Source organism: Dermochelys coriacea, chromosome 9 (genome assembly GCF_009764565.3).
Source record: "Dermochelys coriacea isolate rDerCor1 chromosome 9, rDerCor1.pri.v4, whole genome shotgun sequence".
Taxonomy (NCBI): Eukaryota; Metazoa; Chordata; order Testudines; family Dermochelyidae; genus Dermochelys; species Dermochelys coriacea.
Genome location: NC_050076.1, coordinates 92792307 through 92805704, shown reverse-complemented (window position 1 = coordinate 92805704; position 13398 = coordinate 92792307). Strand labels below are relative to the sequence as shown.

General features: G+C 44.5%; 1 protein-coding gene across 3 annotated transcripts in view; it reads left to right on the top strand.

Annotated features, from left to right (window-relative positions):
- PASD1 (PAS domain containing repressor 1) overlaps positions 1 to 13398 on the top strand; it is a 95944-nt gene that overhangs the window by 31571 nt on the left and 50975 nt on the right. The window contains exons 2-5 of one of the 3 annotated variants that reach the window (XM_038415545.2): positions 236 to 292; positions 2195 to 2349; positions 3774 to 3865; positions 5821 to 5910. In XM_038415545.2, coding sequence (XP_038271473.1) covers positions 261 to 292; positions 2195 to 2349; positions 3774 to 3865; positions 5821 to 5910 — 369 coding nt within the window. In that variant the 5' untranslated portion in view covers positions 236 to 260. Of the gene's footprint in view, positions 1 to 235; positions 293 to 2194; positions 2350 to 3773; positions 3866 to 5820; positions 5911 to 12847; positions 12904 to 13398 lie in introns of those variants that run through there. The other 2 variants (XM_038415548.2, XM_038415547.2) reach the window with 2 other exon arrangements.

Genomic DNA, 13398 nt, shown 5'->3' with positions numbered 1-13398 from the left:
TATTCTGAGTTGATTTCCAAACCAAACATCACTTCTAAATGCTGAATATACAGTGTAAAAAGAAAAGCACCATTAGGTAGGGGAGGGTGGGGAAAGTGAAGAAAGAATCAAAATTAATAACCTGGATTTTAATTGTTTTGGGCATTAGAGTCAACGGTTCTGACTTGTCAACGTCAGTGTAATTGGACAATATTTCCCAGGTCTTAAAGGAGGTAAACCCTGCTTTTTCTTCCAGAACCCTGTGTTGTGTAAACGAGCTGATGGATGAAGATGAGAAGGACAGGGCAAAGAGGTAAGGATGGACATACAAAGCACTGGAAGGGGTGTGCATTAAATCTCTCATGTATGTGGAAATGTAATAAGATTTGCTTGCCTTGTGATTGGAAAGCTTTTTGGGGCCCCATTCGGCTACTGTGCATTTCAAAGGCAAAACTCCCATTGAGTTCACTGGAGCAAGATTGCATTCTTTATATGTCAGAGTTGGCACAGGGACAAATAGCAGCGTTTTTCATCACCCAGTGGTGCAGCTGATGCCTAAGAAAAGGCTAATCAGCTCTCAGAGATTGCTAGTTTACATTGGCTTGCCCTCGGGATCATTGATCATCCAATTCCTGTTTGATATGATGATTCAGTGCTCCTGGTTGGATTTAGTATCTTGTTGGAGGATGGTTTCTCTGTGAAGCTTAGAGGAGCTTCCAGTTTAATCCTGGGTGTGAATTCATTTCTCTTAATAAAACTCTTACCTTTCTAATTTGTCTTTGGACTTTCACTCCAAATACAAATGGGCCCAAATGAAAACACTGGGTCTGAGACACCTCACCCCCACCCCCTGCAAATCTGGTGTGGGATGTTTGCTTTCAAATCTGAACCCAGATGGACTTTCTATAAAATACCCATTCCAGATCCCAAGAGCAGGAGAACTTGTCGACATGAATAAACTTGTCAAAGATTTTAATTGCAACTAATGCTGTCAGTGTCTGCCTGCTGCAAAGTAGGGTCATTTGTGATACTAGCATGGAAAAGAATCTTATGGAAGAGATTGCACTTGGGCATGCTTCCTGCTTTAGTATTGATTTTAACAAAGGAGAAAATATTATTGAAGCCTTCTTAACCATTATTAATGCAGGTTGGAAGTTGGTGTGTGGTTTCTTCGTACATCACGTTTCTACTCAGTTCAGATTTTTAAACTATTATGTGGCCTCAATTTTGTGCAGTTTTTTCACAGCCAAGTTTTTCTGGGCACAAAACTTGTGTATGCATGTTATACTTGTATGCAGAAATCAGGAAATAGGTATCTCGCCCATTTTGGCACACACAATGCAAAAAACCAGTCATGAAGCAACTACTCAGAAAACTATAAGCATACACAGTCGTGGCTGCAAGAGGCCAGGTGGAGAGCCCTTTGAAAATAATGCATATATTAGAACTGGGTGACATTTTTCACTTGAAAGTTCTATGTCAGTGAAAAATACAGATTTGGTGACATCAAAATGTTTTGTAAGTTCATGTCAATTTCATGGAATTGTTTCAGTAAAAAAAAACCCCAAAATTTGGAGAAAGTGAAACATTTCACTTTTCAGTTTGAAAAGACTTTTCAAAATTGTCTTTGATTTTATTTTAAAAAACAATTTATTTTTATCTTTAAAAAAGGTCAAAATTGAAATGAAACGTTTTGATTTTGTCACAACAAAAATGTTTGGTTCAACCTGAAAATAATTTTTTTTTCAACTTTTCGATTTGCTGCAAAATTGAAATAATTGTTTTTGGTTTGACCCAAAGCAATATTTGAAATATTTCTTTTAAATTGGCAGCAAACCCAAAAATCTGCTATTCACACAGCTCGAGCATATACCAAATGACCACCTCTTTTCAAAACCCACACCCAAAACCAACCAACCAAAACCTTGTTCACACCAAAGAATATCAGTCGTTTTTCTAACCTCCGGATGTTCTTTGTTCTTTGTGAGCTTGATCCTGCTGTGAGATGCTGAGCACTCTGGCCCCCATCCAGCAAAGTTCTCCAATGCATGCTTAGCTTTAAGCATAGACCCACTGAAGCCAATAGCACTGTTCATGTGGTTTAAGTTAAGCATGTGCTGCCATGCTTTGCTGGGCCAGAGCCTCTCAGTACCTTGCAGGATCGAGACATCCACCCCTTGCTTTCCTTAATGGTGTTTGTGTTTTGATCAACCAGGGCATCACGCAACAAATCTGAAAAGAAAAGGCGAGACCAGTTCAATGTCCTCATCAAAGAGCTCTGCACGATGCTTCAGGGTCACGGCCACCCTCTCAAGATGGACAAGTCCACAATATTGCAGAGGACCATTGACTTCTTACAGAAACAGAAAGGTATTGGATAGTGCTTGGCCCGCTCTTACCGCCCTCCAAGGGGTGTGTGAGAATCGCTAAGGGGGTCAGCGGAGCAGCTGGCCAGCACTTTATTTCTGGTAAAACAGGGACACTGAGCTGCAGAACAGTAGAGTGGTGGGAGCAGTGAGGAGAGGAAGGGCTAATAGCCAGAGTTGGCCTTCAGAGGAGGTTGAATTCTGTGATGCAGGGTTAAACCACAAAGTGCTTGAAAAGGGGAGTGGTTGTAAAGTGCAGCTCTAGGCCAGAGCCTAGCCGGGTCTAACTACAGAGCTCTAGTCCCACCCCTCCCCTCCGTATTCCCTTGCATCTCTTGGGTTGGTTTGCTCTCCCTATCTCTTGCTCCCCACTCTACATTTTCTAATTCCTTGCTCCCCTCCGTGCCATCCCATTGCCTCTTCTGATCTGCCTTTAATCCTCTTTGCTCGTCTCTCCCTCACTGCTCTGCTAGATTCCGTTGTCCCAGTTCTCCATCTCTCTCCTCTTTCCCAGATGCCCTGGCCCTTACTATGTGATCTGTTGCCCAGTCTCTCCCCACAACCTGGCTCTCTTGGTGCCCATATTTCTTCCTCCCCATGGCCCCTTTGCTGTTTGCTTTCTCCTGACTCCCACCCCTTTCTTTCATTCTCCTGCTTCCCCACAACCCCCCTCCTCGCACCCCAAAGTCTCATTTTTCCTGAACCTGCTTCCCTGTGTTGATAGGGGAGGGGCACCAGATGACTCGCTTCAGGGCTATCTCCTGGTTCCTTCACGCAGTGTAAGACATGCCCCCACTCATGCAGAGCGCAGGTGCTGAGTGGTTGTACACAAAGCAGAGTTGGCCAGTGGCTACCAGGCAAGGGCAGTAGAAGAGCATTGGGTAGCATGAGGGAAAGGTATTTTCATATTCTGTTGCTTGGAGCCTCATGGAGCATGTCAAACACCCCTATGAACAAGGGACAACAGGTGTCTGGCCACACAAGTGCTAAGGGATGCTCCGGGTGGCCCCTATGTTGCACGTGCCCTGAGCAGGTGTGCATAGCACCATGAATTGAGTAATTCCCCTTCCTGTGGGCTCTTAGTAGATAATTTCAAATCTGAGGTCAAATATTGCTTTCTGCGATGCCACTGTAAATCTGGAGTAACTCCATGATTTCTGAGGGGATTATTCTAAGTTTACACTGACTTAACTGACCGCAGAATTTGGGCTCCAATCTTCTTTTTAAAATTATTCTCATACCTCCTTTTCCGCCTCCTTTATGTCTTCCCCTTTTCTTGATCTTCCCAATGACATTCGTACGATGATGCAGCTGAGACTTCCATATAAGAAGAGATTATTTCTTGTGAAAAATCTAGCTCTACCTCAAAAATGAAAAACAATCCAGCTGATGTGGGTCCTGTTGTTTTTCTGATATTTTCTCTTTAAGAAATCACAGCACAGACCGAGGCCTGTGAGATTAGACAAGACTGGAAGCCTTCATTTCTTAGCAATGAGGAGTTCACTCAGTTGATGTTAGAGGTAAGAAGAAGTGAAAGATTTCTGAGGGTGGGGCAGTGGCGGGCTCAGAGGTACAGTGCCTTTCATCTCTTGGTCATTGCATCCATTCGCAAGTACTGAAACTACACAACTCGTTCCTGGAGAGCATCGACTGCCATCAGATTATTACTATTACTGTTATTGTTTGTGTTATGGCCTGGGAGCCTCAGTCATGGGGCAGGTCCCCATTGTGCAAACCCAGAATAAAAAGATGGTCCCTGCCCCGTACAGAGTTTACAGATGATAAACAACTTTCTGTTACTATCCACCTCGTCTGGCTTTGAGCAGGTGGCAAATCCAGTGTGGGGAGAAACGGGCAGGGAGTCACCTCACAGAGCAGCCACCAGAGCTGACAGAGGACAAAAGCTGAATAGACCTGGAGGTTGAGCGACCCGCTCCCTCCCAGGTCTACCCTGAAGCCTGTTAGCAGGACAGGGCAAGAAAGCCCGCACTGCTGTTGCATGCCCTGTGCTGTACCTGTTTTGTGGCTAAACAGAGAATGGTGAATCCCACCCCGTTTGCCAGCAATGCCTTTCCATGAAACATGTAGAGGAGAAAGGCCCTGGTTTTCGCATACAAAAGTTCTTAGCAGGTGTAGACACATCCTGCAGAAGAGCTGAGATTTCTGCAAGTCTTTCTTAGAGAAGGCTGCTTCTGATTCCATGTGGCATGCTACTGCGGCTGTGAGTTCTCCTATTGGTTGAAAGCAATTGCACCAGAATAAGAGTGTATACTGGGCAGCATTGCAGTGTCTTGGTTATTCCTTTTCATCAGGATGTGATGAGTGACCTCCTTGGAAAAGTCTGTTCATTCTTTCCAGGAGTTGCTCTCACCAAACAAGTTAGTTCATTCAGGTTTAATCAAAACAGACACTAGCCTTAGAGAGATGGCAGTGGGAGGGGAGTTTGTAATAGTTCTCACTCTGTGTGGCCATATCACACCGTGTCCTGGTTTGCTTTTTAGTCACAAAGCTAATCTGGGCTGAGATAGCTTGGGACCTTTATTTTCAAGTCTCTGTTGCTCTTCATGCTTGAGCCAGGGCTGAGTGAGTGAGGAGGAGAGGTGATCAGGGAAGGGGGAATGGATGGTACCTGCACCACCCATCTCTGCTGCCTGTGAACTAAACTACAGAGCATCATTAGCATTGGTGCTGGAAGAGATTGCTTTGTTTGTTGTGCTGACTGGAGATAAAACATTCCTGAACTTGGTAGCTGTCCTAGAAGAATAGGGTCGTGGGCTAGTAATACAGGAAGGAAACACACTGACTCAGAATGAAGGGAAAGAGAATTTCAGCTCCAGTGCTGAGTTCCCCATCATGTAAGCTCAAATGCTTCGGGGCCCTGCTAACTCTGAGGAGTTTACACATGCTATTTATACATCAGAGATACAGTCATCCAGCAAGGGAGAAGTAGGGACAGCCACTGTAGATGAGAAAAGAGAAACCAAACTAAAGTAAAAAACGATAATTTCTGTAATCTGTTAAAGAGGTGTAAGCAAAATAAATAACTTTTTAAATCTCGTTGGCTTTAGCTATAAATTGGTAAATCTGTATCTGTCTGTCTGTTGTTTCCATTCTGTGCTCACCGTGATGGTATTTGGCATTTCTGTTAGGTTAACGATTGCGTAAATTGTTACATATAATCGGAGTCGCTGAAGTCAGCAGGATTGTATGGGTGGTGAATCTGACATCCTGTATCTTGCTTCATGTTAAATCAAGACTCCGTGGATGCAAAATGCAAGTTAAATTAATGCTAATGAGAAAATAATTAGCTAGAAGGACCATGTTTAGTAATTACTTTTATTCTTTCTATACTGAACCACAATGGATTTATGTCGGTTGCAGAGTGTTAGAGGCGTCACTTTTGAAAACAATTACTTCTATATTGTATTTGAAGTACAGGTACATTCTTATTTTTCTCCCTGTCTTTTATCATTAGGCATTAGATGGATTTCTCATTGCACTTACCACTGACGGGATTATTATTTATGTGTCTGATAGTGTCTCCTCTCTTCTTGGACATTTACCGGTAAGTTCTAACAATATAACGCTTGGACATCTGGTTTTTAATTTAGAATGTTCAGATTGTTACACGCCTGAGACCCAACAACAACATCCCCCAGTTGGTGTAGCATGCACACTGCCCCAGCAAGCTCAGGGGTTGTGTACAGAGAGCCTTCAAGAGCTCCTTGGGGCTGTATGATATAGCTCAGTTACATCGTCCAGGTGGCCTTGTGCCTGCCATGCACAGTCTGACCCTAAGATTGTCATAGAGGAAAGAATTCTGCCACCCGCACTGAAATCAACAGCAAGATTTCCATTGACTTCAGTGGCTTCAGAATTCGGCCCTGTGCAAGAAATAGCTTTCTGACACAACTGCAGTGTCCAAGTGGCTTAGCCAACACAAGTGTGCATGAGCAGTATATACAGTGTGACTGATATTTGCCCTCATTTCTCAAATCATATCTTCCATTCAGGTTAGTAATACTGTATACCTGACTAATATCCACTGCCACATTCCGTATTGGGAGTTGCAGAATTCCCCATGTGGGGCCTGCTGGGCTGTGAGTTGCTTCAGCTGGAGAAGCACTGTGTGACTTCACTTTTACTGAGAAACCTGTCATGTGTTGCAATCCACTCACACATCTGGTGTAGTCAATTTCCATTCAGTTGTGCTTTGTCATACACAATATTAGCCATATTGTGTCTGTCATGGAGGAGAGAACTAACTGGATGAATGCAATGCCTTCCTTGGCTTATGTCATAAATATAAAGGGAAGGGTAACCACCTTTCTGTATACAGTGCTATAAAATCCCTCCTGGCCAGAGGCAAAGTTCTTTTACCCGTTAAGGGTTAAGAAGCTAAGATAACCTCGCTGGCACCTGACCAAAATGACCAATGAGGAGACAAGATACTTTAAAATCTGGAGGGAGGAGGGGGAAACAAAGGGTCTGTCTGTCTGTGTGATGCTTTTTCTGGGAACAGAACAGGAATGGAGTCTTAGAACTTGTTAGTAAGTAATCTAGCTAGATTAGATTAGCATTAGATTTCCTTTTGTTTAAATGGCTGGTAAATAAGCTGTGCTGAATGGAATATAGATTCCTGTTTTTGTGTCTTTTTGTAACTTGAAGTTTTGCCTAGAGGGAATCTCTCTGTTTTGAATCTAATTACCCTGTAAGGTATTTACCATCCTGATTACAGAGGTGATTCTTTTACTTTTCTTTCATTAAAATTCTTCTGTTAAGAACCTGATTGCTTTTTCATTGTTCTTAAAATCCAAGGGTTTGGGTCTGTGTTCACCTATACAAATTGGTGAGGATTTTTATCAAACCTTCCCCAGGAAAGGTGGTGTAGGGTTTGGGGGGATATTTTGGGGGGAAAGACATTTCCAAGTGGGCTGTTTCCCTGTTCTTTGTGTAACACTTTGGTGGTGGCAGCATAAGGTTCAAGGACAAAAGATAAAAGTTTGTACCTTGGGGAAGTTTTAACCTAAGGTGGTAAGAATAAGCTTAGGGGGTCTTTCATGCAGGTCCCCACATCTGTACCCTAGAGTTCAGAGTGGGGAAGGACCTTGACATGGTGGCAGAGCAGTGGGATCAATTTGAGATTTTTTTTTGATCATTTTGAAACAGAAGCACAGTAGAATTTTAAAAGGACTTTTTTTTCCCTTTGAGCTGCTTGAAAGCAGGTTTTAAGCTGAAAGCAGTTAGAGTTTTTTTGTCTCTGCATGGGGGCCAGAGCAGAGACAAAAGGGATTTCTCTTTTTTGAGCTGGAGTTTTCTCTACCTCAGGGCAGGGTAGTTAACCTCCTGCAGGGAAATTCACAAGTTTTTCACAGACCTAGAGTTTTTTTTGTTTGTTTTTTTTCCTGGAGACAGAGGTGTTAGGGTTTTTTTTGTTTTGTTTTTTTCTGGCCTACAGGAAAAAAAACTATCGGAGAACATAAGTATCAGGTTACAGCACAACAAAAATGTACATGCCAGGTTTTTTTAGTTTGTTTTCTTTCTAACTCTTGGGGGTAAAGTTAGTTAAAAACAGAGAGGCTAAGATGACAGAACCCAAGGCAGAAAAAGCCAAAGGGGCTGCCTACAGGAGAGCTCTGGAGGTAAAGGAAAAAGAAATGGAGGAGAAGGAAAAAGAATGGAAGCATGCTGAGGAGGAAAGGGAGGCTGTCCACGGGAGAGCTATGGAGGTAAAGGAAAAAGAACTGGAGGCAAAGGAAAAAGAATGGAAGCATGAACTGGAGTTGGAGAAGGTAAGGGTTGAGCGGAATCTACTGGATAACCCTAACAATCATTCCCCAACAATCCACAACTGGGAGCGACTACGTCCACAGTATGATGAATCCAGTGATATTGCTGAGTATTTTCTCACCTTTGAGAAACTGTGCACTCTCCATAAAATTCCTGAAGCTCACAAGATGACCACATTGGTCGCAAAATTGACTGGAAGAGCTCTGGACATATTCAATAAGATGCCTATTGATTAGGCTTCTAACTGTAATAAATTCAAGGATTTGGTTTTAAAGCAATTTCAAATTACACCTGAAACTTACAGAGTAAAATTTCGAACCCTTAAGAGAGAACCTGGACTAAGTAATGTGGCTTATGTAAACCAGATGACAGATCTGTTTGATAAATGACTCAGCGGACAGGCTGTAACTAACTTCGGAAGAATGCGGGATTTGATGATACAGGAACAATTCCTGAATATGTCCAAGGAGGATATAAAACAGTGTTTATGGGATAAAAAAATGGACTCAGCAGAAAATCTTGCTTCTTATGCTGATCAATATGAGCAGTCCCAACCGCCAGAGAGGTGGGGAAAGTCAGAACAAAACGGGTGGAGGGAGGAGAGAGGAACAACCCTGGTCACAGTTGGAGTGGATACCAGAAGGGACACCCTCAGACCACACCCTACTACCGGGGGCAGCCCAAGGCCCCAACTACACCCCAAGGAACACTCCAGACACCTTATCGTCCCGCCACACCATTCTCCAGCAACCCACCTTGCCCCAGTGACCTGTCATCTGGACGCTGTTTTAAATGTAACGAGCCGGGGCATGTAAAGGCCAGCTGCCCCAAGAACCCCAACAGATTACAGTTCATTGCACCGGAATCACACCAGAGGTCCTCAGGCCCAGATGCCTCCCAGATACCCTTGGAGCAGAGGGAAACTGTGAGTGTGGGTGGGAAGAAGATCACAGCATGGAGGGACACCCGAGCACAAGTGTGGGCTATCCATGCTTCCTTAGTGGACCCTAATTTAATTGACCCAGAGATCCAAGTGACAATCAACCCTTCAAGTCCAACTCTTTCAATTTGCCTGCATCCAAGTTGCCTGTCCAGTACAAGGGCTGGTCAGGAACGTGGACTTTTGCAGTCTATGATGATTATCCCATCCCCATGCTGTTGGGGGGAGACTTGGCCAATCATGTGAAGCTAGCCAAGAGGGTGGAAATGGTCACCCACAGCCAGGCTAAGCAAGCTGTCACGCCTATCTCTGTTCTGGAAACTTCTACCTGGACCCGGTCAGAGGTGATGGAACCGGACCCCATGCCAACGTCTGCAACAGCAGTAGTGGATCCAGTCCCAGAACCGGAACCTGTGGAACAACCAGCACCAGAACCGTTGCCAGCACTGAATCCAGTACTTGCAACCCCAACACCAGAGGGCCCCACCAAACCTGCACTGGTAGCAGCAGATAACCCTACACAAGAGGGTCAGCCGGAGCCTGAACCCCAACATAGTGCACCAGGGGACAGTGGTTCACAGTCAATGGAAACAGTCCAATCCCCTACATCGCTTCCAGAGGGACCAAGCCCAGATCCACAATGCAATGAGGAACTGATGTCTCCAGCCTCAAGGGAACAGTTCCAGACTGACCAGGAAGCAGATGAAAGCCTCCAGAGAGCTTGGACGGTGGCCCGGAGCAACCCACCGCCTCTCAGCTCTTCTAATCAATCCAGATTTGTTGTAGAAAGAGAACTTTTAGACAAAGAAACTCTTTCTGGTGGACACCAGGAAGACTGGCATCCTCAGAGACAGTTGGTAGTTCCAACTAAGTACCGGGTAAAGCTATTAAGCTTAGCCCATAATCATCCTAGTGGCTATGCCAGGGTGAACAGAACCAAAGACCATTTGGGAAAGTCATTCCACTGGGAGGGAATGGGCAAGGATGTTTTTACCTATGTCCGGTCTTGTGAGGTGTGCCAAAGAGTGGGAAAACCCCAAGACCAGGTCAAAGCCCCTCTCCAGCCACTCCCCATCATTGAGGTTCCATTTCAGCGAGTAGCTGTGGATATTCTGGATCTTTTTCCGAAAAAGACACCCAGAGGAAAGCAGTACATACTGTTTTTCATGGATTTTGCCACCCGATGGCCGGAAGCAGTAGCTCTAAGCAACACTAGAGCTAAAAGTGTGTGCCAGGCACTAACAGACATTTTTGCCAGGGTAGGTTGGCCCTCCACAGATGCAGGAACTAATTTCCTGGCAGGAACTATGGAAAGCCTTTGGGAAGCTCATGGGGTAAATCACTTGGTTGCCACTCCTTACCACCATCAAACAAATGGCATGGTGGGGAAGTTTAATGGAACTTTAGGGGCCATGATACGTAAATGAGCACTCCAGTGACTGGGACCTAGTGTTGTAGAGTTGCTCTTTGCCTACAGAGCTGTACCACATCCCAGTTTAGGGTTTTCACCATTTGAAATTGTATATGTCCCCGAGGTTAAGGGGCCATTACATTAGTGAAGCCGCAATGGTATGGGTTTACATCTTCTCCAGGAATTAACATTCTGGTCTTTGTAACCAACCTACAAAACACCCTCCGTACCTCTTTAGCCCTTGCTAAAGAAAACCTAAAGGATGCTCAAAAGAGCAAAAAGCCTGGTATGATAAACATGCCAGAGAGCGTTCCTTCAAAGTAGGGGACCAGGTCATGGGCTTAAAGGCACTCCAGGCCCATAAAATGGAAGCATCGTGGGAAAGGCCATTCACGGTCCAAGAGCACCTGGGAGCTGTTAATGATCTCATAGCATTCCCCACCTCCAACCGAAAGCCTAAGGTGTACCATATTCATTCTCTAAAGCCCTTTTATTCCAGAGAATTAAAGGTTTGTCAGTTTACAGCCCAGGGAGGAGATGACGCTGAGTGGCCTGAAGGTGTCTACTACGAAGGGAAAAGTGATGGTGGCGTGGAAAAGGTGAACCTCTCCATGTCCCTTGGGTGTATGCAGCGACAACAGATCAAGGAGCTGAGCACTAGCTACCTGCCAACATTCGCAGCCACCCCAGGACTGACTGAATGGGCATACCACTCCATCGATACAGGTAATGCTCACCCAATTAGAGCCCAACCTTACCGGGTGTCTCCTCAAGCTAAAACTGCTATAGAACGGGAGATCCAGGATATGCTACAGATGGGGGTAATCTGCCCCTCTGGCAGTGCATGGGCATCTCCAGTGGTTCTAGTTCCCAAACCAGATGGGGAGATATGTTTTTGCATGGACTACCGTAAACTAAATGCTGTAACTCACCCAGACAACTATCCAATGCCACACACAGATGAACTATTGGAGAAATTGGGACGGGCCCAGTTCATCTCTACCTTGGACTTAACCAAAGGGTACTGGCAGGTACCGCTAGATGAATCTGCCAAGGAAAGGTCAGCCTTCATCACACACGTCAGGCTGTATGAATTTAATGTGCTCCCTTTTGGGCTGCGGAATGCACCCGCTACCTTCCAAAGACTTGTAGATGGTCTCCAAGCAGGATTAGGAGAATATGCAGTCGCCTACCTTGACGATGTGGCCATATTTTCGGATTCCTGGGCAGAACACCTGGAACATCTCCAAAAAGTCTTTGAGCGCATAAGGGAGGAAGGACTAACTTAAGGCTGAGAAGTGTCAAATAGGCCTAAACAGAGTGACTTATCTTGGACACCAGGTGGGTCAAGGAACTATCAACCCCCTATAGGCCAAAGTGGATGCTATCCAAAAGTGGCCTGTCCCAAAGTCAAAGAAACAGGTCCAATCCTTCTTAGGCTTGGCCGGATATTACAGGCAATTTGTACTGCAATAGAGCCAAATCGCCGTCCCACTGACAGAGCTAACCAAAAAGAAACAGCCAAATGCCATTCAGTGGACCGAAGAGTGTCAGAAGGCCTTTAACCAGCTTAAAGTGACACTCATGTCTGACCCTGTGCTAAGGGCCCCAACTTTGACAAACCATTCCTAGTAACCACAGATGCGTCCGAGTGTAGTTTGGGAACAGTTTTAATGCAGGAAGGACCGGATCAAGAATTCCATCCTGTAGTGTTTCTCAGCAAGAAACTGTCTGAGAGGGAAAGCAACTGGTCAGTCAGTGAAAAAGAATGTTACACCATTGTCTGCACTCTGGAAAAGCTATGCCCATACATTTGGGGATGGCGTTTTCACCTGCAAACTGACCAGGCTGCACTACAGTGGCTTCATACTGCCATGGAAAATAACAAAAAACTTATTCGGTGGAGTTTAGCTCTCCAAGATTTTGATTTTGACATCCAACCCATCTCAGGAACTTCTAACAAAGTGGCTGATGCACTCTCCCATGAAAGTTTCCCAGAATCAATTGGTTAAAATCATCCTTGGTATGTGGAAAATATTGTTAGTCTTTATACACTTGGTAGTATATTTAGAGGTGCATGTGTCTTATTAACTCTGTTTTCTCCTAGAGCTCCAGGAAGAAATCACAGCCAGTGTTCCACCCTATCTGTGATTTGGGGTGTGTGTCATAAATATAAAGGGAAGGGTAACCACCTTTCTGTATACAGTGCTATAAAATCCCTCCTGGCCAGAGGCAAAGTCCTTTTACCTGTAAAGGGTTAAGAAGCTAAGATAATCTCGCTGGCACCTGACCAAAATGACCAATGAGGAGACAAGATACTTTAAAATCTGGAGGGAGGAGGGGGAAACAAAGGGTCTGTCTGTCTGTGTGATGCTTTTTCTGGGAACAGAACAGGAATGGAGTCTTAGAACTTGTTAGTAAGTAATCTAGCTAGAAATGTGTTAGATTTCCTTTTGTTTAAATGGCTGGTAAATAAGCTGTGCTGAATGGAATATAGATTCCTGTTTTTGTGTCTTTTTGTAACTTGAAGTTTTGCCTAGAGGGAATCTCTCTGTTTTGAATCTAATTACCCTGTAAGGTATTCACCATCCTGATTACAGAGGTGATTCTTTTACTTTTCTTTCATTAAAATTCTTCTGTTAAGAACCTGATTGCTTTTTCATTGTTCTTAAGATCCTAGGGTTTGGGTCTGTGTTCACCTATACAAATTGGTGAGGATTTTTATCAAGCCTTCGCAAGGAAAGGGGGTATAAGGCTTGGGGGAATATTTTGGGGGGAAAGACATTTCCAAGTGGGCTGTTTCCCTGTTCTTTGTGTAACACTTTGGTGGTGGCAGCATAAGGTCCAAGGGCAAAAGGTAGAAGTTTGTACCTTGGGGAAGTTTTAACCTAAGCTGGTAAAAATAAGAATAG